At 38.4% G+C, this 26,003-nt stretch overlaps 4 protein-coding genes across 6 annotated transcripts in view; all 4 read right to left on the bottom strand.

The window, feature by feature from the left end:
* Window positions 1–260: 260 nt before the first annotated feature.
* Window positions 261–5,629, bottom strand: LOC143211462 (cilia- and flagella-associated protein 263-like). Of its 2 annotated transcripts, XM_076429185.1 has the most exons (9): window positions 5,443–5,629; window positions 5,273–5,378; window positions 5,089–5,211; window positions 4,740–4,965; window positions 3,434–3,670; window positions 2,730–2,962; window positions 1,873–2,072; window positions 1,375–1,538; window positions 1,077–1,311 (listed from the first exon to the last, which is right to left on the bottom strand). In XM_076429185.1, exons 2-9 carry the CDS (start codon window positions 5,355–5,357, stop codon window positions 1,260–1,262), a joined length of 1,320 nt encoding a protein of 439 aa, XP_076285300.1. In that variant the 5' UTR covers window positions 5,358–5,378; window positions 5,443–5,629; the 3' UTR covers window positions 1,077–1,259. The 2 variants fall into 2 exon arrangements, with proteins under 2 accessions (XP_076285301.1, XP_076285300.1); XM_076429186.1 differs by lacking the exons at window positions 4,740–4,965; window positions 5,273–5,378; window positions 5,443–5,629 and having other exon boundaries at window positions 261–1,214; window positions 5,089–5,203.
* LOC143211477 (fas apoptotic inhibitory molecule 1) lies at window positions 5,627–8,795 on the bottom strand. The gene is made up of 5 exons (XM_076429205.1): window positions 7,744–8,795; window positions 7,081–7,313; window positions 6,894–7,019; window positions 5,970–6,019; window positions 5,627–5,909 (listed from the first exon to the last, which is right to left on the bottom strand). The coding sequence occupies exons 1-5, from the start codon at window positions 7,761–7,763 to the stop codon at window positions 5,739–5,741; spliced, it is 600 nt and encodes a 199-aa protein (XP_076285320.1). The 5' UTR covers window positions 7,764–8,795; the 3' UTR covers window positions 5,627–5,738.
* Window positions 8,796–9,063: 268 nt separating this feature from the next.
* Faa (fumarylacetoacetate hydrolase) lies at window positions 9,064–12,588 on the bottom strand. Its single transcript, XM_076429190.1, has 8 exons — window positions 12,376–12,588; window positions 11,647–11,876; window positions 11,432–11,572; window positions 11,117–11,370; window positions 10,209–10,415; window positions 9,513–9,658; window positions 9,307–9,421; window positions 9,064–9,235 (listed from the first exon to the last, which is right to left on the bottom strand). The coding sequence occupies exons 1-8, from the start codon at window positions 12,457–12,459 to the stop codon at window positions 9,159–9,161; spliced, it is 1,254 nt and encodes a 417-aa protein (XP_076285305.1). The 5' UTR covers window positions 12,460–12,588; the 3' UTR covers window positions 9,064–9,158.
* A 1,418-nt stretch (window positions 12,589–14,006) lies between these two features.
* The window catches only part of Gad1 (glutamate decarboxylase), a 38,495-nt gene continuing 26,498 nt past the window's right edge, over window positions 14,007–26,003 (bottom strand). For both annotated transcript variants that reach the window (XM_076429183.1, XM_076429184.1), the window contains 4 exons: window positions 23,246–23,324; window positions 20,471–20,620; window positions 19,805–19,999; window positions 14,007–19,054 (listed from right to left, as the gene is read on the bottom strand). In XM_076429183.1, coding sequence (XP_076285298.1) covers window positions 18,881–19,054; window positions 19,805–19,999; window positions 20,471–20,620; window positions 23,246–23,324 — 598 coding nt within the window. In that variant the 3' untranslated portion in view covers window positions 14,007–18,880. The remainder of the gene's footprint in view (window positions 19,055–19,804; window positions 20,000–20,470; window positions 20,621–23,245; window positions 23,325–26,003) is intronic.

Raw genomic sequence — 26,003 nt, 5'->3', positions numbered from 1 at the left:
GCGTGAAGCGTGACCACCCAACACACACCGCGGCACACGCCAAAATCCTTCCATCTTCGACTCCGTTTGTATTTCTTAACGCGCTCATTGCCGCCACTATGAATATAGATCATCAGAGGAAAGGAATCCTGTTTACGAAAGCAAATTGTGTATGTGCGCTGCTCGAGAGAATGGTAACTGGGTCATGTTGGGGTTGCGGAAACCGGCAAGATGGCGGATCGGGTCACTGGACGAAGCAGGTTGCCCATCGCAAGGTGCAACTTCGCGATTCTTCTTCCATTTTCTTCCAATCTTCATCATAAACTGTTCACTTAGTTTTTGGGACGTGGCTAAAGATACAGTTCTTCCATTCTTTTCTAAATTATAAAACATTCTCCATTTTTATTCTTGATCCTCAAACATTCGAGCATGTGTTTCCACGTTAGACTTATTTTTATTGAATTCGTAAATGGATATATTCTTCTTCTTTTACTCGATAGAATTCTCCATTGTTTATCATTTTAGAAATAGCAATTAACCTAAAACAATTACCTATGCATCCTATTTAGAAGAACATCACCGTGTTCATTACAACAAGATATTTTATACACGCAGAAGAACGTTCAAAATTAATTGTTAGGTCCTGTTCTCGATGAATTAATGAATGACTAGATCCTGAATTCTCTTTCCTATTGGATACAATTTTCCAAGTTTATAACAATGCACAGGTTAATTATCAGTCCTAAAACAGCATTGCAACCTTCTTTAGAAGAAGACGTAAAGTTTACTGTGAATTCTTCGGTTCTTTTCTGAACGGAAATTAATGGGAACTACATCGTTTCTCGTACAACCACAATATTTTTTACACGCAGAAGAATGTTTAAAATTAATTATTAGGTCCTCTATGAAACAATGCACAACAATTACCGTTGTAAAAAAGCATTGCAAACTTCTTGAAAAGAAGACACTTTATCGTGAATTGTTAGGTTGTTTTCTGAACGGAAATGAACGGACACGACATCGTTTCTCGTACATCTATATTTTTCGATAGTGATTTTACATAATCTGTAGCGCACGGAAAGTACGAGTACCATGGAAAGTGTACGATTGTTTCGTTCGTCTTCGAGACAAGCACCGTAACTCCAATTTCTCGGTGGCGTAACCAGTGCCGGTACCAAGCCGCGTAATTTTCTTTTACAGATATAATTGCGTCCTCGCGAAGACTTGTGCGACGGCTGGAAACGATTTCGGATGCCGTCAGTCGGATCATATGAAAACCATCATGCTGAGAACGGAACGATCGGGAACACCGTGTCCGATATTCTCTTTTGCCTGACACAATAATCACGTGAAACATTTATGAAACAAACGAACAACATAGTTCTTTAAGTTCACCTCATAAGCTCGAGTCGGGATTGGCTTGCTTTGCTGTAAATATATTTCAACGACGCCTGGAATAATATTTGCTCGACGTATCTGCGTCGTTGTAGGAGCTTGTACTTCTTCTGCAAGCTCTGCACTTCTTTTTGCAGCATCACGAACTCTAAAATTTCTGGTACCTGCAAATTGCAAGCTAAGATGTTCTTTCTGTTCGAATAATTCAGAGTTGTACGCAATTGGTAAATTATTTAGCAATTTGCTTAGTGGATCTTCAATGATCTTATTGTATTAAAAAGAAAATTAAGAAAATCTCCTTTGAAATAATAATCTCAGTAGAAATCTTTTGCTGAATATTAATTCCCTAAATTCCTTAAATGTTTTTACTGTTTTCAATTTGATCTACTCACTTTTGTCGTAAATTTATCTATTCGTTAATTAGGAAAAAGTACCTCGAGACAACTTGTTGGGTTCGCGAGTGAAATTAATGAACAGATAGGAACTGTGATAACTCACGGAATGAGAATCTACATAGCCGACCAGATTGTTCAGTTCAGTCTCCACTTTTGCCACGTCGTTTTCCACGTGTGCGTGCTCCACATGCAGTTCGCGAATCTGTTTATCCTTCTCCGAAGTTTCCTTCTTCAACGCGTTCAAAGATCGCAGCAGGTCGCTCAGCTTCTGCTTGTGCTGAGTTAGCTTCAGATGATAGTGTCCTGCGCAACAATTGTACCAGACTGAATAATCTCATTAAATTTTATCGGATTGCCTGTAGATCGAACACTAAAAGGACGGTTAACACACTGTTAACACTTTACCTACCGGAAGCCTATCAGTAGGATTTTCAATAATTGTGCTGTATCAAAAGAAAGCATAAAGAAAAGCATAAAGAAAAACATATTTTTCAACTTTAAACAAATATTGTGATGTTATTATAAAAGATATTGAATTGTTCTTTACAGCAAAAGATTCTGTAGACTTTCTCGAATACAGCGATATCCAATATGAACACATTATGACAACAATTCAATATCTTTTATAATAACATCACAATATTTGTTTAAAGTTTTGAAAAATATGTTTTTTTTTAAAGCCATGTTTCTCAAAAAACTGTGCCTCTAGGAGAAAAACTAAGGGCAGATTCGGAATCAGCGTAAAAAAACTCTATAATAACCACCCAACAGTAATTACGTAATTAGGAAACATAAAAAAATTTGTTGGACAGTGTAATCTATACTTTTTGATTGACTACATAAGGATTAAACTACGTCCACCCATTTTTGTCACAAATGCATCAAATCCGCAGTCTAGTTTCCCTTCATGGAATGTTTAAGATTGTCGGGCGACTGGTTATTGCGTGAATGGCTCGGCACCTGCGATCTTCTTCATGTCGAGCATGTAGATCGTCTTCTCCTCGATCATCCTGACGTAATCCTTGTTCTGGATGTTCAATTGTTCGAAGTCAACGGCGCGGAGCGCCTCTCCGAGCTCCTCCCTCTGGACCAGTTGCTGTCTAGTCTTTGTGATCAGCATCCTATGAGTTGCGCTCTTCAGCCTCAGTCTTCCTATTATCGTGTTCGCCGATTTAAGCCACTCCTCGATGTACCTTCGCGAGAGAGTCGACAGGTGAACTACAAGTCTCGCCGACATGACGATGCACCTTGGTGCGTGTGTATGGTGTCGCCAGATCGAGGAAATCGAGGGGAATACAGTTTACCCCCTCTCTGATGACCAGACCAGTCTATGGCACGGGCATCTAGAGTGGGGGCCGTTGGAGTGTGCGCATGGTGCTGGAATAGGATAGTGGAAGGGGAAAGGAGGAGGGGAAAGAGATACCCATTTGGATATCTTTTGGCGACACTGGTGCGATCACCTTTTTTTAAAGAGGTTGGGGGCAGTGTCGCCAGATGAGGTAGAAACCGGCCTCATTTCCTCTCCTCCTTTTCCCCTTCCGATATTATTACAACATCCGCGGTTCTACTATACTCATTTCCTCCTGTGATGTTGTTAGACGCGTCATATCGGGCCTCCTTCGATCTCTATGGACTTATTCTATTCCTATTGCGTGTGTGATCACCTGGTAACTCTCTCGGCCGGGATTTTCCCGGTGATGGGGTCCACGCCTTTGATCACCACGTTCTCTTCGAACTCCTGCTTCGCCTCCTGCACCTCGCTTATGCGGATCTCCAGCTCCTCGATCTCCGCCCTCATCATCATTGTTCTCTTCTGCACTATTAACTTCAGATCCTCAAAATTCTTCGTCATGTGTTCCACCTCCTTCCTCGCCATCGCCATGCGGTGCGCTATCGGGATTCTGATCGGTTTGGATCACACGTACGGTAAAAGCAAGCAGGTAAAAGCGTGAATAAATAGTAAATGCCTTTTATCCCTTATGAACTCTAGAGCAGCACTCGGATTTACTTTCTCGCGACAGCCGAGTTTTGAAGGCTACGCCCCCTCAGGCGTGTTCCATACTCGCTATTCGTGGCGCCCAGGAGAACTAGGGCCGCCACGGGGAGCGAGACGCGCGGCCGGGTCGAGGGGGCGTAACCTTAGAAACTCGGCCGTCGCGAGTAAGTAAATCCGAGTGCTGCTTTATGAACTAGACTAGACTCTAGTTACTAGAGAGACTCTATGCGTGAAAATACTGTTTGAACTTCGTGCATTGTGTAACAAAGCTAACTTTGTCAAAATAATTGTATTATTCAAATTTGATAGACCATCTTTGAATACGAGAAAACTTCGAATTGACCATACAGGTGGTTAGTTTGATATCGTTTACTTGCAACGATTTGTACAAATTACAAGTAAAAGAGGAAATACAAATGAAAAGAACTTGTTAACGTATAAAATCTAATTTAGAAACAGATCAGGTAAATGTTTCGCGGTTTGCTTGTTATTAATTAATATGAGAAACTATCTTTTTCGAAAGATTATTACGTCCAGAAACATTATTTATCACGTTTTCCTGAAGAATGGTCAACTACTGATACGGGGCCAATTACTGGTGCCTTCACCTTAATTATTAAGTTCTGTTAGTAATGTTTAGACTGCGGATCTTGATGCAAAATGAATAAATAGTATGTTCAATAGATTAAAAACAATATAACAGTAGCTTTAGATTCGTCTAATGTTTTTACTGTTTCAAGTTGCACCTGCTCATTTTTATCATAAATCTATAAAATCCGCAGTCTAGTTAATGTTATAAATTAAATTTTCTAATTATCAGTTTCAACGAATGGAGTCGTTGAAAATCTTCGAAGGTGGTTTAAAAATTGTTGGGTACCTATTATAAACACAAAAATTGTTGGGTTGTGAACTACAAAGGTGAACCTTGTTGAATTTGATTATTTTATATCGAGACTCTATCAGTAATGGCTAACTTTGAAGTATCGCTGGGTTTCCATGTAGGGAACACGCTCTGAGCTCTAGTTTCGGAAGTCACGCTGATTATGCTAGGCGTGCTGGCAGGACTGCTGACTGTAAAACGCCTTAGCACTTCCGGTATAGTCATCACACTGTCCCGAAAGCTCATGCGGGATGAACGCATCGACATCATGCGCGTTACTTTTCTTGCGTGTCTAGTCCTCTGCAGAAGATGCGTTATGCCTTCACGAAATATTGTCCTTGCTTAGTCTTAGAATTACGCAACCATGTTCTAGGTTGTAAGAAATTGTGATCGAGAGAAATTTCCTGGAATCCACGTTAGCGAAGGACGAGTGAGAAAATTACCCTTCATAACATCGGGATCAACTCGCGTGATGTACCGTTCGTAAACGTCGTTCTCCAAACTTAGCAACCAAATCTTCTGCAGATTGTCGTCCTGCATCTGCACCAATTCTTCGAAAGTCATGGCTAGAATCGAAGAAACTTTCAATCACTTCGAGTCCTAAAATACAGTGTAATCGATACAGACAATCGTATTCTATGTCCTCTTCCTGTTTCTGGGTCATTCGTGACGCAGCGCTGAATATACTCCCTCGCATCGACATGGGAGCCATTTTGTACTAGTCTCTCGCGAACTAGAGAAATACAAAATTATATTCTAAACCTGAACACAAAAAACAATATCAGAAAATTACGTACCTCTTCTATCAGAAAGAAAAATAAAGATTTGTGAAACTGTGTGCACTTCAATATTGATTTTATCGTATATCAATTTAGAATTTCTTAGTTAAAAATCGACAAAACCTGCAGCAAAGAGGTGAACAGCAGAACCAGGTTATGTTCGTGAATGATGTTTCGCTAAATTCAGACGACTGAGCAATCATTAGGTGAGTCATTTCACAGTCTCGTGATTTATTCGGTTATGTACAAAGTGTAAGAAATTTTCGTGGCACGTGAGGACAGTAACATTGCAATAGTGTGACCAAAACACTCGTCTACGATTCCTCGGATTCGTTCAGCTGAGATTCCCTCTCGATTTCCACGTCGTTGACGTACAAAGTGTACGTTAGTCCAATCTCTTTTTTGCCGGAGCTCTGCGAACGAATCGAGGCTGGAATTTCTCCTATCGCGAAAAGAATTTCCGCGCCATCGTCGGTGAAATCGTTCTGGAAAATGATGACTCGAATTAACATTCACGGTAACTGTTAGGGGAGACACTGTCTTACCTCGGTCTCGATCTGGTCGCCGTTTACCCAGACATTCTGCGTTTGTTTATCTGTTGAAAAATACCACAGTGTAATAATATTCGATATACAATTTTCAATTTCTCAATGAGTTTTGGAAATCTGAAGAAGAAAGATAAGTAACTTTGATGATTAATGAATAGACTGCGGATCTTTAAGCATTTATAGCAAAATTGAGCAGATAAAATTCAAACTTGTAGGAAGATTTTTATATATTAAAATTATTAAGGGAAGAAATAACATCTTGTTTGGTTTCTATCCCTTGCAATCGATACAGACAATTTTTATTTTGCATACAGATTCTACGTCTAGTAATGAATATTCCGAAATATCAAAATAAATTTTATGAATAGGCACAATTAGATAATCATGACTAGACAGAGGGTTTTATGCATTTATACCAAAAATAAGTAGGTTTAATTTAAAACAATGAAAGCATTAGAAGATTCTAAAAAAATACGGTTATATTATTTCCAAGCTATTAACCATATTAAGAAAGAAAATAAATTTCTATTTCACTCCAGTTTGATGCAATTCAGATAGAACATTTTTTATTTGCATAAAGATCCGCTGTTTAATTACAATAAATTTAATTATTTATATTTTACTTTAATATCTTTCCCTTAAATTTTATATAAATGTAATCATTTATATTTTAATTTAAAATTTCCTCCCAATTTTTAATTTTATATTAAATTTACAATAAATTTTCTAATTTATATTGTAATTAAAAATCTTTGCATTAAATTTTATATAAATTATATATAATTTAAAATTTCCTCTCAATTTTAAATTTACAATAAATTGAGTAATTTATATTTTAATTGAATAACTTCCCCTTAAATTTTATAATAAATTTACTAATCTATATTTTAATTTAAAACTCCCCCATATATGTATTATTACCTAGCACAATTCTGTATTCTTCGTTTCCAACATTGGCCAGCCAGGTCTTCAAAATTTTCGACTGCGATTGAACAAAGTTCCTGTAGCTCTTCCCATTCACCCACAAGGTGTACGAATATCTTAAGCCTGTTTCCAACAAATTTGTTTGAAACGGAGTAGGCTTTTAGCGGACGTTGAACAGCCTCACCTGGAATCGGGTCGACTCTGATCACGAATTTGTTGTCGTTGAACGTAAAGACTTCATCGCCGACGAGTTGAAACATCCAGTCTCTGTGAAGCAACTCTTTTCCGTCCACTCGAATCACTCGGCGACCTGTCGCTGTTCCATGTTCGAATTCTATCACATGATTGCCGTCGCTTAGGGGAACGTTCCACTTGGCTGTTGGCTCGTCGTCCACTGTCTCCAAATTGTGCAGACTCCTGGATCATCGATTTCGTTTTTAGAAAAGAACGTCACAGCGACTTCTTTAAAAAGTGTACCAGTGGCATATTCAGAATATCAATTTCTATAAAGGATAGTTCCACAATTATTATATTAATAATAGACCACAATTATTGTATAATATAAAAATCGATATTGAATCGAATAAATAGACATCGAAATAATAAGAACACCACGCATTCACATTGGTCATCGATTTCATTCATGACCCACATAATGTTGGTTTGAAATACAGGCCAGCGTATTAATAATTTCCATTATTGATCAAACGTTTAATTGTTTTCCATGCACGCTACGTCGCTCCACGTACGATTGCAACATTTACAAAATAGGAGTACCAAAGAATAAATCACCACATACACAATTTGTACAAAATGTTATGAATTTTGTTTACTCCGTTCGACTCACCTCAACAGAATAGCAGCCATGTTACTTTGCTTACTCGTTCCACCTGCACCTGAACTGGCTTGCTTATTGATCGAATTCACCAGGGAAATTATTCGAATCGATAGCCTAACCACCTGACGCCACAGCACGACGCAATCATTTTACAACAATATTATTTACCGCATTCTCGTTGAATTACAACTTCGAACAAAATGTTCCTGTGTGCCATTTTATTCAGCTTGATACATTTCATGACATAACATAATTCGTAACATAATTCAATCAATTTGCAATAATGTTATTCATTGCATTCTCCTTGAATTACAACTTCGAACGAAATGTTCCTGTGTGCCATTTTATTCAGCTTGATACATTTCATGACATAACATAATTCGTAACATAATTCAATCAATTTGCAATAATGTTATTCATTGCATTCTCCTTGAATTACAACTTCGAACGAAATGTTCCCGTGTGCCATTTTATTCAGCTTGATACATTTCATAACATAACATAATTCGTAACATAATTCAATCAATTTACAATAATATTATTCATCGCATTCTCCTTGAATTACAACTTCGAACGAAATGTTCCTGTGTGCCATTTTATTCAACTTGATACATTTCATAACGTAACATTATTTGTAACATAATTCAATCAATTTACAATAATATTATTCATCGCATTCTCCTTGAATTACAACTTCGAACGAAATGTTCCTGTGTGCCATTTTATTCAACTTGATACATTTCATAACGTAACATAATTCGTAACATAATTCAATCAATTTACAATGATATTATTCATCGCATTCTCCTTGATTTACAACTTCGAACGAAATGTTCCTGTGTGCCATTTTATGCAACTTGATACATTTCATAACGTAACATAATTCGTAACATAATTCAATCAATTTACAATGATATTATTCATCGCATTCTCCTTGATTTACAACTTCGAACGAAATGTTCCTGTGTGCCATTTTATGCAACTTGATACATTTCATAACGTAACATAATTCGTAACATAATTCAATAAATTTACAATGATATTATTCATTGCATTCTCCTTGAATTACAACTTCGTGAACGAAATGTTCCTGTTCACCATTTTATGCAACTTGATACATTTCATAACGTAACATAATTCGTAACATAATTCAATAAAGCAATAATATTATTCATTGCATTCTCCTTGAATTACAACTTCGAACGAAATGTTCCTGTTCACCATTTTATTCAACTTGATACATTTCATAACAACATAATTCGTAACATAATTCAATCATTTTACAACGATATTACTTATCGTATTCTCCTTGAATTATAACTTCGAACGAAATGTTCCTGTTTGCCACTTTATTTAACTTGATACATTTGCACTATAAAAATGCCGAGTATAAAACATATTAGAATTATTATAAATCTGAAGAATTATTCAGCGTCGGCTGGCAACAATTGACCTGTGCACGGCCCGAATCCGATTCTATATCCGTCGCCGACACAGTAACCTGGAAAACGACAACCGTTTCAAGAACTATCGATGAGATCATAGTAAAAAAGGAAACTAGCGAGGACGCACCTCGAATGATCACCAGGTCGCCATCTTGCAGAAACTTCCGGGTCGTGCCGTCTTTTAACGGGATGTTTTTATGCTTCCAGGACAGCTCGAGCATGCAACCTAAAGAATCCGGCGACTGGAGGCGTAAGCAGAAACATTACAAATTAGCACGACATTGTTAGCGAAATTAATGTCGGTCTGTCAACGGATAAATGTTAGGGACGCACCTCGCCACTTATCGTACCGGATGCTATTAAGTCACCTGGATTGATATTGCATCCGGTTACGGTATGGTGAGCTAATTGCTGCTGGGGTGTCCAGTACTGGTATTTGTAGTTGCTGCGACAAATCGTGGTAGCGGAACTTCGTGGCGCTGTACCAGGAAAAAACATAGTCATTTTATCCGTCGAAGTTTTGCTGTGCAAAAGAAAGAAGCACCAGTATAACTGAAGGGGTGGATGGATAAAGGTGTCAAGTTTGTTTTCTGTAAAAGAGTTTTTAACGAAATTGGATGTCCTTTTTTGATGAATGAAGATAATTATTATCTTTTTTGTATTAGAGATTAACCATAATAATATATGTATTTGTAATTGATTTGTGTTATTATCTTCATTCATAAAAAAAGGGACAACACACCTCGCTAAAAAGTCTTTTACAGAAAACAAACAATTTGTTGCTTGACACCTTTGTCCATCCACTCCTTCAATTATGAGATATAATGACAAACAATATCTTGATGTAGAAATTGCATTGTTCAATGATTGATTTATTGCATTTGAAGTATTAGATAATAAATCCTTTTTAGGTAATAAAACGTGCTTATTTGATTGTTCACGCTCTTCTATTAAATATGGCCGGGTGCTTCGTTCTTTTGCACAGCAGTGTAGGTACACTAATTCTATATGAATAAACATTGGTCTCACGTTTGATGGCAACCTCCAATTTGATGTCGAAGTTACAGGATTCACTGTGCTGTAAATATGGGAAGGGTTTCGGATCTTGAGGAATGTTGGGCACCTTGAAGGCCTCCAGCGCTTCCATGGTGACCACCCATGGGGATATGGTCGTCCCCAAATTCTTCGCTCCGAAGGGACCCAGTGGAACGTATTCCCACTTCTGTATATCCCTCGCTGGAACATTTTAATAACAAAGCAATCATCCCGTGAATCAGAGTTCCATTCACATTTTCACTTGGTGGTCTACTGTGTTTATAAATATTATTCTTCACGAAACTTTAAGGACAATTGAAGGGGTGGATGGATAAAGGTGCAATAAATTGTTCGTTTTCTGTAAAAGAGTTGTTAGCGAGGTATGTTGTCCTTTTTTGATGAATGAAGATAATAACACAAATCAATTATAAATATATTGTTATGGTTAATCTCTAATGCAAAAAAATTATAATTATCTACATTCATCGAAAAAGGACAACATATTTTGTTAAAAACTCTTTTACAGAAAACAAACTTGACACCTTTATCGATCCACCCCTTCAATAATTAGGTCGTTCGGAAAGTAATTTCGTTTTTCGGGTGGAGATAGCATTTCATTTAAAATAAAGTTTCTAAAAAGTAAAAATTCCACGAGCATGGGATCTTTAAGTTGCCTGAAAAATCGCAGAGAGGATCATAGAACAAGATGTTACAAAACTAGTTCTAAACAGTAAACAATTGGCTTTCATTTGCCCTTGAGAAAACGAAATGACTTTCCGAAAAGTGGTTATGTGAACGTTTCTTAAAAACTTCCCCACAACATTTCGGAAGAAACTAAAAAACTATCTTTTTCTACAACCACCATGACTTTCTCTTTTAACATAATCTTGTTCGCTCATTACCGCTCCAGTCGTTCATGGTGACCATCCCGAAAATATGATCATAGGCTTCAGACGCTGGGACCGTATCCCCTAAGTTGGTAGGCGGTCCTCCAACAAAGCAAGCGACTTCTAATTCAAAGTCCATCAACCTGGAGGGCCCGAAAACTGGGTCTGCACCTTCCACCGGAAGTGTCTGTCCGCGAGGTCGTTTGATTGGTGTCCCGGAGACAACGACAGAGCTTGCCCTCCCATGGTAAGCGACAGGTAGATGCTTCCTACAGTTTGAATTCCATTAAAAACTCTCAATAATCGCGTTGCTGATTAAGAAAAAATTACCAATTTGGCATCAGAGCGTTCTCTTTCCCACGGAACATGATGCCCACGTTGGTAGCATGATGGATCGAAGAGTAGAAATCTGTGTAGTCGCCGATTCTTGCTGGCAAGTGCATCGTCGCCTCTCTCTGAAGGACGAACGCTCTGAGCAAAGAGATTAGTGTTTGTAGAAAATTGAATAATCATTTATTTAGCATTTTTTCGATTAATTGTTTTACTCTGAACGGATGGTCGGTTCCTGCAAGGTTTCATTACTGGCTGATAATAAGTTCTGGAGTTTGGCTCTGGCTTCTAACCAGCTGGGTCTTCCCAGAGCCATGAAGTCGTTGAGGCAATCACGCCGAAAGACATCCTGCTTGCTTATCAGCAGTGGCCCATCGAAGAGGTCAGAGATAACGGATAAGTCCAATATCTGGTTGCCAATCGCTACGCCTATTCTCTTTTGCGGCTGGAAGAGATCTCTGCATTAGCGTCAGTCGATACTATAGTTTCGAACATGGCGGTTATTGATTTTTCCACTGGGAAACTCGGATATCGTAGAAAATTAAAGCGTTCGAGGCTCAGTGAATATCATTATATACATATATTCCATAATAATATTATGGAAATTTAGACTATAAATCGAAAAATTTTAGTTAGTAGTTATTCAAATTCAGTTAATAAACGCAGTGCAGATTTATAGTACCCGCCATTTTTCTCTGGCCACTGCTAACAGATGGCGATTTGTTTGCTGCAATTCCACGAGCCTCTTCAGCTTCAGTATTTAATTATTTTTACTGCATACTCCGTATCGTTATTCTTTTTCCTCATTTCAAATATTAAGATAGACATTAATCGTCATGCGATTGTTTCCGTGATATTCGAGAGATCTATAGATCATGGCGCAGATGATCATTACGCGACTATCTACGTACAAGTTTATGGCGTTTACGATAGTGCTTACTCACGTTATTCGCCGTCGAAAAGACACCATACGGCAGATTCTCGATGGGGAAATCGCAGTCAGGAGAATACTCGACGAACGACTTCATGATCAAACTGGTTCCGATCGACTGAGCTAAGTCGCCGACTAAAATGTATTTTGTTAGCACGACTGATAATTCCGCAGAGGCTTGTCAAGGCCGACTGGCCGCTATGAGATAATTTATACATCTGTTTACGAACGAGCCCCCAGTCCAACTCGTTTTGAATAATTCCACTGTTTATTAGGAGCGTCGGGTATTGATAATTAATTAGACTGGCTCGTGATTGGAGAACAGCTTTGAGAATTTTTATAGGTAGCAACGAAGGTGATACAGTGACGTACCTACTAACCTAGAATCCAGATCATCATCTTATCACTTGAACATTGTTAATTCTTTGCTAAACATTTTTTGCACAACTGAATCTTCTACTTTAAGGTTCTAAAGGTCAACTTTGATTTCATTAAATTTTATACGGTATTTAAAAATCAACGGCTGGCTTATTTCTGAAAGTATGCCACTAATTTATTTTGTGCACTGACTAGCTAACTCTTCAGTACAATAAGTGAACTTTGAGCGCGGATAAAGGAGTGATTTTTATCGATCGTAAATTTGTTTGAACAAACTTTGAATAGTAATATTTTTTTCGGCGCAACGGTTCGATCAAATTCTACACTATATGTACAGCTATGTTGTAGGGTATAAAACGTTTCGATTCGGACGTGAATCAGTTAACGTTTTCGATTCGGATTTGAATCAGTCAAATGCCAAGTGCTATTCTATTGCAGGAAAAGAAAGGTGGTGTGTTTCGTCCTAGACCCGCTAGACCTACAACATAGCTTGTATAGTGTAGAATTTGATCGAATCGTTGTTGCGCCGAAAAATATTTCTATTTGAGCGCGGATATCTCGGAAACTGTGCCGGATAGCAAAAAACTGAATTCAATCAATCTTGTGGCACATTTTATCAGCTTTAATTTTGTATAGAATGGTCTTATCGCTAGGACACATAGCTTCCGAGATATAAGCGGGTAACCGAAAAATGGGATCTTCTACAAGTAGGGACTTTTAGTATGTTTACCTCTTAACTAGTCCAAACAAAGTCCCACAGTTGAAAATTGTGTTCCTTCCATTTTCCTCTACACCCCCCCCCTTATGAGCATTCATTGACTGAACTATAAGCACTAAACGCAATTTATATAGTACATTGACTTATATTAATGACAAAATTGCATTTACTTAGATTCCGTTCGAGTTCTGTTTAAATATGTGCTTCAGTAAAGAAGTTCACTAAAAGAATTTCTCAGAAAAACATATTTATAATTTTAATATTTCTAAAAGAACAAATCAGGGACCAATCATTTTGACCCATTCGGTAGTGCTAGTGTTAAGCAGATTAGGATCCTCCCAGAGTCGCTAGGTGAGGGGAGGAAGCACGAATGCAGGGGGAAGAGGTTACCCTCTCTCTGCCAGTACGCATGCATGTAACGCGTCACGTGACCGGGCCGCGTGGGGAGTAGCGTCGCAGAGGGGGGAGGTAGAGTGGGGACACAAATCTTAATCCTCTATTTGGATTCTCGTGACGAAGGAGTCGTTTGGGTACATTGAATCTATCCATGAAATTTCACGTAACATGTATTGACAATTCGGGATAACAGCAGTTTATTAGACATTGATATACAGTGGATAATAAAGTCAATTAGGTTGATAGGTGGTGGTACTCGTCGTACAACAAGATCACGACGTGCCAGCAAACATCGCTACTATTATTTCCTCACATACTCCAAATTCTCTCTCTCTCTCTCTCTCTCTCTCTCTCTCTCTCTCTCTCTATTTATTTATTTCTCGCTTTTCGTCGCAGGTCTATATCGTTACGCACACGTGGCACATACATATACAGATTTTTATATATATATATATAATTAATTCTCTCACCTATGTATATATATAAATGTACTTTTTTCTTTCTTTTTTCTCCGGATTTTTCTCTCGGTTACGTACAATGTATAACGATAACTGGCCCTCGACGATTGCGGGGCTCTCTATAATTGTTTATTTTTTTTTTTTTTGTTAAACAACTCTCATCGTTCTGGAAGACTTTTGGGACTTTGTTGTTGTTCTCCTTGCTCCGTTACCAACTTAGACTAATAATTAACGATAATGAGGTCAGGGTCGCTCACCCCGGGCCGTTCTCGATAAATCACACGGAAAGGAATTGACCAATGTGGATTACGCTTGTGCCGATTTCGTCGATATTCTGGCAAACGTACAAATCATTTCTAACGAACGGTGCATGTGCGTTTACGGTGCAGTGTGCGATTAACAGTTTAATAAGGGTGCAACTAACGGTAAACGTGCAGTCGAAGTAACAGAGTGCATAACGATACGTTAAACTGTGCAGTGAACAAAAATCGTACGCAACAACAATCTCGCAACAATCGAACACACATTAGCAATATATTCGATTCTTACGAGCACGACGACTGCAAATGTTTATGCAATGTCACTCGTTACTAATTATTTAAGAGGCTGATTTCTTCATTTCGACAAGTCTATTTTTCCTCATTTTTAAATCATTCCATTTTAATAATAAAATTCATATCTCCTCTTATTAAAACGAAGCATAAATTTTCGTTTTTATGTTCGATAATTAACGTCCCCCCCGGCGAAGTAGACTTCATATGAAAATAAAGAAATCAGAAAAGTCTCGAATCATTTGTTGTCATGCAATTTGGCCCTGTATCAAAAAGAAAATGGCTGAATCATTTAGCGAGTATTCCGAGCTGGTGACAAATGCATAAAATTCGCAGTCCCCCCGACAGCAACAAATAGTATTTACAAACGTTCGAGCCGGGTCTCGGAGGAAATGGGCACAAGAACAATGTACAAAACCGTCTTGAGCATCGGCACTGTCATGGCGGCCGTGCATATATCACGCATAATATTCGCGAACGACGTCGGATCCCTAAATAACGAAGGGCTCGAAGATCTCTATCGGAGACTGGCTTGTCGTTCATTCCCATCACCGTACAACTATATCATTTCTTTCTTTCGACACACTCTCGCTTCGACATGTTGCGCAGACAAAGAAACTCGTAACGCCGATAAAATTGTGGACAATCAACAACAACGGTTCGATAGAGCGTCTCTTGCAGGTATCGGTATTATGGTCAGATGGATATCTCTTGAGAATTCTCTTCGTTTCAAAAATATCTTTCATCCCCCCACCCCGTGCTTTATTGTCTAAGGAATCTCTTTCTCTTTTTCGAGCTCGACTTTCGTTCCCTTGCCGTCACCCCCATGAATCGTTAACATGCAATTATCCGGCTAATAATTACGTATGCGTTCGAACTGCGAGCGTTCATTTATTTTTCCTATTTCCAATTCGTATTTTATTCGATGAAAAATTTTTCACCATGTTTCTTGCACTTCCCGGAACGTTCGCAATGCAATAAACAGTCGCAGTTTGTAATCTTTGAATTTTCGTAACTGATTTTCGAGGTTTTCGTGTGATTCTTTTCGGTTTCTCGTTTCTGGCTTCGGTTCTTTCGAGTCGTCGATAGTCGACGGGAGAAGGAAACGATAAATTCGTCGATTTTTAGTAGAATAGATACATTTACGCACCTCCACACGCTTTACATCTAGACAGTTTCTCGTAATTCACGACTCGTCTTCCTGTTTACATTTGTTTACTCGATGGCTAGTGATTCGAAAGCTATAATAGAGTCGGTACTCGAGTGTTCTCGTTTCATTCATTTCTTCGAACAGATTGAAATTTCTTCGTCGTCTCTCTCTCTCTTTGGAAATGTTTCACGGGCGAAAATATTGTATAACTTCCGCTAGAATCAGGAGAAAACGATATTCCTCGCGATTCCGTTCCCGATCGGAACGAGCTCGCCTGTTCGTGAGTGAATGGAGGCCTACGCGGTGACGAAGTTGTCCTAACAGTGTCGTAGAATACGAAAACGCGTGACAGACTATCTGAAAAGTAACACTACCAAGTCGTAAAGAAGAGAAGGAGATTGAACTTTTGGGACCGGTTTTTGCAATGAGTACGAAGATAATCGACGAACTAAATGACAACCGTTCGCGTGAATACTTGAAAAAGCATGTACTTTCATGGGTTTGTGTTTTGTATCTTTAAAATCTCAACACTAAATATATATATATATATTTATATATATAATATACGCTTTGTTCTTCATATATATTTATACTTTTTTTTTTGTTATTAAATACATTTATACTTTTTTTTGTATAGTAATGGATGCGGGCCATTTTTTCCTTGTACCGTCGCAAACGATCAATAAGTAACAAATCCGTTTAGTCTCTTGAACAAAATAACTCGCAGCATCAAGCTGATAGTAAATCTCTATGCGAAAACAAGTTAATCGCTATCCCTATCGTAAGTATCCCCGTAGCGTACCGTTCCAAGTAAAAATATTTTGTACCTGTATATCTCGTTTGTGATCTTGTTTGTCGACACTTGATCATTCCATTAGGCTGCTTTTCACTTTACCGGACTCAAAATTTGTGCCTTTCGCTTATAAATTATGATGTATTGTAATCCAGTAGATTTGTACCCGGGCGGCTGCAGATCGAAGTTTCGATCCTGTAGGATCAACGGTTCAGGAGTTATGCTTGCTTAAAGTTGGGCAATCTGTAGTGTTTTTGACAGGTAAGGGCGCCGCCATATTGGTTTGTAGTGACGGTCGCGCGCCGCTTACCGAGTTGCTCGCGGTCGTCACTACAAACCAATATGGCGGCGCCCTTACCTGTCAAAAACACTGCAGATTGCTCAACTTTAAGCAAGCACAACTCCTGAACCATTGATCCTACAGGATCGAAACTTCGATCTGCAGCCGCCCGGGGTATAAATCTACTGGATTACACATACCAAATATTTTTGAGTCCGGTAAAGTACAGTTTACCCTTCAATTATTTTTGCAAATGTTTATTCCACGATAAATCAAGCCTTTTCTTTTTATATCTGTTTCGAAGTCGATCAAGTGTCAAGTGGCTTTCGCACACTGAGTCGAGCAGAAACGAACAGATAGAAAATCGTGCGTCGAATGTTTAACAATTATTTTGAAAGGAAATCGTTTGCTGCTCGCTCTTGCCTGTCGATTTTCTTTTCCTCTCTCTCTCTCTTTCGCCTTCTGTGTCTCGATCGTTAAACGAAGATCAACCGGAAACTGAACACGACCTATCGAAGCTTGACTATTTTACTATTGCTTCGGTGCACGACAATACCCGTCGTCCTCTACATCCCACTTCTGTTTCATTTTTGTTCTAGTGACAACAGTACAGCTGTGAGGAATGAAGGCTAGTAACATTTACGGCCGGAAGCGTCGCTAGAGTTCTGTAAACCCGACTCCTTCGTTTCATGGATATGCTGTGTGCTTACAAACCTAGAGAACTTACACGCTATGAGTATCCTTCGATCAGTAGCTTTCGCTTTTTTAATACGTTGAAGAAGCGTTTATTCGTACTACGAACGATGATTTGCTGACCGACTCTCTCCCCCAAACGCCATCTTCGATTCACAACATTTAACACTAAACCTTACCACCACCGATCAAAATGACCGGTTCCAGATTTTTGATTTTACAATTATTGAAATAATAAAAATGATTCACGTGTTACAATAGGAGCCGCACAAAGTCGAAATAAAATCATCCTTGTCATTTTTATAAGGGAACGTCTACCGGTTACTTTTAACCCTTTGCACGCCGAATTATTTTTCGATTTTGTTGCCAACAATTCCCTACTATTTTCAGTGTTTCATTTGAAATTTACTCGAAAGGACAGTTCCTTGACTGCTACTTATTTGAAATAATTTTGTTTACTAATTTATATTTGTGGAACTTATATTTGTTTTTCACTAAAAAGTAAGACAATTAAAGAAATAAAGGAAGAACCAAATACATATAAAAACCCGTTTTATTTGAGTTTTTCTTTGTCTAATGTCGAGCGTGACTCGACGAAGGAGTGCAAAGGGTTAAGGCACGGTAGGTCTAGTGTTAAACATTGCCAAAACGATCGAAACTTTCGGAAAAACGCCGCGTCTCTGTTAGCCTGAAAACGGTATTGTAGCTCGTTGAACAGTTAAGTGATTAGTCGAAAATATATTCTCGTTGAAAAACGTCAGGAATCTTCTTATTCGGAGAACTGTTCAAATATCTTTCAAAAAATTCAATTAGTGCCAATATATTCGATGTATTCGCCCAGGAACCGATAAAATTAATTAACGGTTCGAGGTGTGTCGGAGAGAGCCAGCGCGCGCGTCTGCCACTTAAATTAGCTAACCATGATTGCGAATTTTCTGTTTTTGGCCTCCGGAAGTTTTGTACACACGTAATGGAACGCGACGCGGTTCTCCTGTTCACCGATATGAGATTTCTTCTATTATGTATACATATACCAGGAGGATTGACTTGTCGTCGCGACACCGCGGCTGATTATGCTACTAATTAGAGCAGGCAGGTTTCTTACAGGTCGTGGCCTAACCGGTCCATCTCGGACAGCAGGAAGTCAACGTCCTTTTCCGTTACCGCGGCGCTCGAGATGATATTTCTGAAGAAGTTCGGTCGACGATCGTCTGGCTGGTAGCCGACCATCAGAGTCCCGGCTTGCATCATGCGACTCTTCAGGATCGGGCAGATCTGCCGAAAAATATTTATTCAAGTCCACCGTTAAATGACAAAATCCTGAAGACCAATTTCAATTTTTGAAGATCATCGAAGGTCATTAAAATCCTTCGAAGAATTAATTGCTAGGATCATATCAGCTATGATCTTCATCCTTTCGAGATCGTTCTTCAAAAATTTTTATTAATGTCTACCGTTATATACAATAATCCTGAAGACCAATTTCAATTTTCGAAGGTCATTGAAAGTCCTTGAAACCCTTCAAAGAATTAATTGTGGTTTCTTGAGCAAATGCAATGGGTTTCGCACCAGCTGGGATCTTTATCCTTTCGAGATCATTCTTAAAAAATTTTTGTCTAACTTATATAAAATATTAAAGTAATCCTGAATCGTTATATCGTTATATAAAACGTATAATCGTTATGTAAAATAATCCTGAAGACCAATTTCAATTTTTGGAGGTCATTAAAATCCTTCGAAGGATTAACTGCTAGGACCATATCAGCTACGATCTTTATCCTTTCGAGATCGTCCTTAAAAAATTCTTATTAATGTCCACCGTTATATACATATAATAATCCTGAAGACCAATTTCAATTTTTGAAGGTTATTAAAGGTCATTAAAATCCTTCGAAGGATTAATTGTTAGGACCATATCAGCTAGGATCTTAAGCCTTTCAATATCGTTCTTCAGGAATGATTGAAATATTTATATTGCATAGAAAGAGAGAGAGTGCTTAATATTATGAATTAAATAAGTCTCACATCGGCTATGATCTTGATCCTCTCCGGACCATGTGGCATATTCCTGACGCGTGTTGGCAGATACCAGAAGCAACAATTCACCATTTCCGGTTCGAGTATCAGGTAATATTTGTCCGGCATTTGCTTGATTTTCCTGACCATGTATTCCGTGAGTTCCATCAGTCGGTCCATGTGTTTCTCGAAACCTTCTGTGCCCTGTAACGATATTAACCAATGTCTTAATTGCGTGTACTTAATTTCATATCTTCGATCTGATTGTGTGTGACACAACTTTATTTGAAATCCGAACCTCTCAGCCTTCGAATAAAGGATTCATTGATTATTGATAAGTAGACTACGGATCTTTATGCATTTATGAAGAAATTTGGTGGCTGAAATATCAAACAGTAAAAGATTAGAAAAATTTAAGAATACTGTAATGTTGTTTTTGGTGTAACAATGTTATCAAGGGATGAAATCAATTTTTATTTTATTCCCGCTTCCCACAATAAATGCACAACATTTTTATTTTGCATAAATATCCGCAGTCTATTTATAAGGATAGAGTAAATGATCAATATGTGATTTTCGCGTCACTGGTAAACATATTTTCCTCTAAAAATATTTCATTCGTAAAATTTCAATATTATGATGTTTCACGAGTTCATTGGATCCTTGGGCGTTTACCTTAGCGCGCCATTGCAGCCACAGCTTGAAGATGTCATTGTGACGTCCGCATTGAATCACCTTATCGCCGGTGTCGTACTTGACGTCATAGAGCTTGTCCGTCATGAACAAATACTCGGCGGACATTTGGTTGCAGCTAATCAGCAGGCCCTGGAAACATAAAGCGGTATGATGGGCCGCGAACGAGAGACGAGAACGAGGGAAAGGGAAACGAACCACCGTGTCTGGGGTACGCGTTTTTCAATTCCCGTGGAACAATGCGCGTTTCGAGGCATGTTCGGGAAACTTTCTGATTGACAGCCGCGAACACGAACAAACGGAACCCGGCTGGGTCGATATGGTACTCAACTCATGCGCAGGAGGAGGGAAACCGAGGGATATTGAATTTACAAAATGGCGGACGGGAGTGCGCCAACCTGGACGCCATTGTTGACTCGCGGTGCCGTGCACTGTTCCCGGTAAAACTTTGTCTTGGCAGCTGTCATTCGTCAACCACCAATTTCTGCCTCTGCTAAAAATTTTCTGCGTGCTCGACGTTTATTTTAAAAATCATCGCTGTCCAATAAATATTTTCTTGCAGCCTAACGATGTATCTACATATTTCAAGAAAATTTGTTTCTGTATTATATCAATAGTTCTTCAGAAACAAATTCATAAAACGATTTCCAATAAGAATGACTGACAAATAAATGTTGTTCGTGTAGTTTAAAAACGCATCTACACGTTCCAAGAAAAATCATTCTTGTATTGTGGATAGTTCTCCAGAAAAAATGCATAAAGATCACTTTGCTACTGTTGGGGATTTAGAACGATTTTAGAAAACATTAGTAAAAATCAGCTTCGCAATTGTTACAAGGTCAGAACGATTTTCAATAAGAATGACCGATAAATAAATTTTGTTCATGTAGTTTAAAAACGCATCTACACGTTCCAAGAAAAATTATTCTCGTATTGTGGATAGTTCTCTAGAAAAAAATTCATAAAGATCACTTTGTTACTGTCGGGAAATCAGAACGATTTTAGAAAACTAGTAAAAATCAGTTTCGCAATTGTTACAAGGTCAGAACGATTTTCAATAAGAATGACCGATAAATAAATTTTGGTTCATGTAGTTTAAAAACGCATCTACCCGTTCCAAGAAAAATTATTCTCGTATTGTGGATAGTTCTCTAGAAAAAAATTCATAAAGATCACTTTGTTACTGTCGGGAAATCAGAACGATTTTAGAAAATATTAGTAAAAATCAGTTTCGCAATTGTTACAAGGTCAGAACGATTTCCAATAAGAATGACTGACAAATAAATTTTGTTCGTGTAGTTTAAAAACGCATCTACACGATCCAAGAAAATTTGTTCTCATATTGTAGATAGCTCTCTAGAAAAAAATTCATAAAGATCACTTTGTTACTGTTGGGATTCAGAACGATTTTAGAAAACATGAGTAAAAATCAGCTTCGCAATTGTTAAAAAGTCTGAACGGTTTCCAATAAGAATGACTGACAAATAAATTTTGTTCGTGTAGTTTAATAACGCATCTACACGTTCCAAGAAAAATTATTCTCGTATTGTGGATAGTTCTCTAGAAAAAAATTCATAAAGATCACTTTGCTACTGTTGGGGATTCAGAACGATTTTAGAAAACATGAGTAAAAATCAGCTTCGCAATTGTTAAAAAGTCAGAACGATTTTCAACAAGAATGACTAATAAATAAATTTTGTTCATGTAGTTTAAAAACGCAGCTACACGTTCCAAGAAAATGTGTTCTCATATTGTGGACAGTTCTCTAGAAAAAAGTTCATAAAGATCTCTGTCGCCGCTGCACGAGGCCAGAACGACTGTCAGTGGAATAGGCTGCGAGATGGTTTGTTTTTAGTTCGTTGAACGGGTTCGGCAAGGCGTCCAGGAGCGAGCGTAAACGATTTTTCCAAGGGTGTGAGGATAACGATATCAAGAACGACGAAAGAATAGGATCTCCCCCGAAACGTTTCGCGGCAGCCGGTGCACGGAATTTTAATATCCGAGGGGGAAGTCCTGCGCCAGCAATAACCACGCAGGCGTCGTCGGGAGGGACAGACCCTCCGGCAAGCCGTCGTACGCTCGGCAACATATGTTATCTCTTAGTTTAATTAAATTCCTGCAGTGCTGCGTTCCGACGTGTACGTCTACCCCTCGGAATGCAGCCACTGTTGTGTCATCACCCTTACGGGCGCTCTGGAATTTCGCTGCAGAATCCTTGCGTAGCCGATCCTCGCGAATGCATAACACGCGTGGAACAGGTGAATCGCGGTGAACACTGTTTGGTCAACAACTATTCACTCCCTTCACCAACTATGTCACATGCATTCTTGGAGCCCTTGCGAATATTCTAACGTGTTAATCCGTTTCTATAATTTTCTAAACAGTGCGTGTTTTTAGTCAAGATATAATTAACTCTATTTAACAATATTTTAACCTTCAGATTTCAACATAAATAAATTTTTGATTCAATAAAATAACTACTTGAATGCAAAATAAATATTTGCTAGTGAAGTCGACGCGTTTGTTTATGCTTGAAACACTAAATTTGAAGTTTCGAGTCTGTAAGTATCATATGCGAGTAATTAAAAGTTAAATAAGAGTTGATCGAGACTGCAAAGATGCAATAAAATTAAATTATTTAACAAATCTACCGTTTTGAATATGCAAGATGACCGGCAACTCTGAAAGGGTTGATTCTACATAAAAATAAGTCGAAACAGGTATACATAAATAATGAGAGAATAATTAAAGACTTACATCCTCCTTGAAGTGAATTGTCGAGCATTGCAGCAGGGCTCCCATGAGTTTGTGGGGGTTCCAAGTCACGGAGTCAGCCCTGTGAACATTGAAACACCATAAAAAATCCACAGAGGTTCTCGGATTTTTTTGTCCGCCATTGTTAGACCAGATTCCCTGTTCACCCATTTGATCAGTAACCTGTCGAAAAGCGGCCGAAGCTGGCTGAAAAAGCCGATCGAGCCCAGCTGGTCGTCGAACGTTTATCCACTCCCACGGGGACCAATAGGGGATAAAATATGAGTTATCTTCCCTTCGAACCATGGGGGTCCATCAACTCGAGAGAACAGCTATTAATATAGCCACGGGATTGGATTTAACCCTCCGCCCCTGGACACACCCTTGCGGTAAAAACTCTTAACCCTTCTTAATCCTTCTTCACAGAGAAGCTGTGCACTACTTGACACCAATTTGCGATGCACTTGAACCGATCAACAAGTGCTGCATATCATTAACCCATCGTCCTTCTTGTGCGTCAAATATCCTCAAATTTTTTCAATTTGATTTAAATTAATTCAACCCTTGTTACTTCAAACCCTTTATATTAATTCACCCCTTCTTCGTCCCTCGTGTTCTCTGTTTCCATCAGTCAGAAATTGATACAACGATAAAATATTTATTATGCTCAGTTCACAGTCCTTTTGTTATGATTAGACACATTTTATGCGTTTAAAAGATATTTAAGAATTCGATTGTATTAATCTGGTTTACTAAAATCATTAGAAAGAGAAAAGACAAATTTTTCAAACAATTTTTATGTTGCACAATGATTAGACTGAGGATTTGGATATTATCTGGAATAATAAAAATATTAGAAGAATTTGCTTCCCATGTCTTGCAATGAATGCAGCCAATTTTTATTTTGCACAAAGATCTGCAGTCTAATAACACTGTCCAACATCATTTGTTTCCAATATACTGTTGGGTCCTTCTTATAGAGTTTTTTGCGCTAATTCCGAATCTGTCCTTAATTTTTCTTCTATACGCACAGTTTTTGAAAAACATGGCTTTGAAAAAAGACATATTTTTCAACTTTAAACAAATATTGTGATGTTATTGTAAAAGATATTGAATTTTTCTTTACAGCAAAAGATTCTGTAGACTTTCTCGAATACAGTGATATCCAATATTAATACATTATGACAACAATTCAATATCTTTTATAATAACATCACAATATTTGTTTAAAGTTGAGAAATATGTTTTTTTTTCAAAGTCATGTTTTTCGAAAATTGTGCGTATAGGAGAAAAATTAAGGACAGATTCGGAATCAGCGCAAAAAACTCTATACGAAGGACCCAACAGTATATTGAAATTATAAAAATGTTTAAATTTGTTGAACAGTGTAATGACTGGATCACGTTTCTTGGCTTTTGGCAGCACGCAAGCATCAGTCGAGCTTGCAGGGGAAGCGCGTACGACACCCGTGCGAGCGTATCATTGCGAGCACGTCATTTGCCAGTTTTCTAGAGAGCAGAGAACCAGCTGTCCGCTTTATGACAAGCGTTATCGACACTCGGCAACTGACACATATATCGCGACACTGTCTCTCCAGTCTGTTGACTGCGGATGATGCGGAGGGCACTCGAGGCGGCCCGGGAAAAGAGATTCGTGTCGGCGACAGGCGTTTGCCATTAGTCACTTCTCTGCATCCTCTTCAGCGTCCGAGTTCACCGTGTCCCGTAGTATTTACTTTGGAGAGCTTATGCTGTTGAACACGTTTCAAGCATTTCGCCAAGTTCCCGCTACCCCACATTTGTTAAACCGCGACGGATTTGCCAGTTTTGTACGTTTCGTGCGAATTATCTCGGATTATCCCAGAAGCTATTTAGTCATGAATACTTTTCAACGATTCTGGGCAGCAGGAGTCCAATAAAAATTAATCTCATCCCTTAAAAACATAATGGCTTAATCGAATCCGAAGCAACGTTTTATCGCGAGGCAGTATCGGTAGATTGAAAGAGGGTGTACTGATTTTCTATTAGTTAAAGAAGCCGGTGTTAAGAGTATGCATAATGTTTGGAGAGAAAGCTCGAGTGATTAATGCGATTCGCAGCTGGGGCTGGCGCGTGCAGCACCCCTGCGCTTACTCTTAAATTCGTCCTAGGTGCCAACCCCAAAAGCCGCACAATATATATTACGGGGGTTGCTAATTATCCCCATCCCCTTCTCAGAAGCGTGGATGTTCGTGGACGGGAAAAGAGCTGACTTTAAAAACGTCATGGCTGCACTAGACTCTACATTAACATTCAAATATAAACACACGTCGACAGTTCCGAAAAGTCAACCCTTAGCTCTGCAAAATTGACCAGTTCGCGAAATTGCCCAATTAAGTGGGCAAGCTAATCCTTTCACCAACAGAATGATTCAGAAAAAACAAGCGACTCTTTAAGACTAGATATTAAAACATTAAAATTAGCTAAGGTGGAGTGGGGTAAGTCCGTCTACGGGGCAAGTCCGTTAATTGGTTATTTTTATTATAATATGAACGAAATTTCTCTAGCTTGTATTTATTAATGTAGTGTAAGTTAGTATGAACTACAATATACGTACAACTTTGAGGTTACCCTGAACATGCAATAGTTTACAAGTTATTAATATATTCTGTGTTGCTATTTTAGGTAAGTACAACAAATATTGATGTAGGTTTACATTAAATAAACTGTCTTTATTGAATTTTTTAAAATTTATTGATAAAAACACAGATGATCTTGCCCCG

Source organism: Lasioglossum baleicum, chromosome 8 (genome assembly GCF_051020765.1).
Source record: "Lasioglossum baleicum chromosome 8, iyLasBale1, whole genome shotgun sequence".
Lineage (NCBI taxonomy): Eukaryota > Metazoa > Arthropoda > Insecta > Hymenoptera > Halictidae > Lasioglossum > Lasioglossum baleicum.
Note: the sequence above shows the minus strand (reverse complement) of the source record. Positions and strands in the feature narration are given on the sequence as shown.

What these genes read in the sequence shown, in the direction of transcription:
- LOC143211462 (XM_076429185.1), bottom strand. Translation starts at nt 5,357, where the DNA reads ATGGCTCCCATGTCGATGCGAGGGAGTATATTCAGCGCTGCGTCACGA. An exon ending in AGAGGACATAGAATACGATT is followed by an intron (nt 5,212 to 5,272) that starts GTCTGTATCGAT and finishes CTTCGATTCTAG; the next exon opens with CCATGACTTTCGAAGAATTG. An exon ending in AAACCCAGCGATACTTCAAA is followed by an intron (nt 3,671 to 4,739) that starts GTTAGCCATTAC and finishes CAAACCGATCAG; the next exon opens with AATCCCGATAGCGCACCGCA.
- LOC143211477 (XM_076429205.1), bottom strand. Translation starts at nt 7,763, where the DNA reads ATGGCTGCTATTCTGTTGAG. An exon ending in AGAATACAGAATTGTGCTAG is followed by an intron (nt 6,020 to 6,893) that starts GTAATAATACAT and finishes ATTTTTCAACAG; the next exon opens with ATAAACAAACGCAGAATGTC. An exon ending in GCGACCAGATCGAGACCGAG is followed by an intron (nt 5,910 to 5,969) that starts GTAAGACAGTGT and finishes ATCATTTTCCAG; the next exon opens with AACGATTTCACCGACGATGG.
- Faa (XM_076429190.1), bottom strand. Translation starts at nt 12,459, where the DNA reads ATGAAGTCGTTCGTCGAGTATTCTCCTGACTGCGATTTCCCCATCGAG. An exon ending in TCTTTTCGACGGCGAATAAC is followed by an intron (nt 11,877 to 12,375) that starts GTGAGTAAGCAC and finishes GATCTCTTCCAG; the next exon opens with CCGCAAAAGAGAATAGGCGT. An exon ending in ATTGGAGGTTGCCATCAAAC is followed by an intron (nt 9,659 to 10,208) that starts GTGAGACCAATG and finishes TTCCTGGTACAG; the next exon opens with CGCCACGAAGTTCCGCTACC.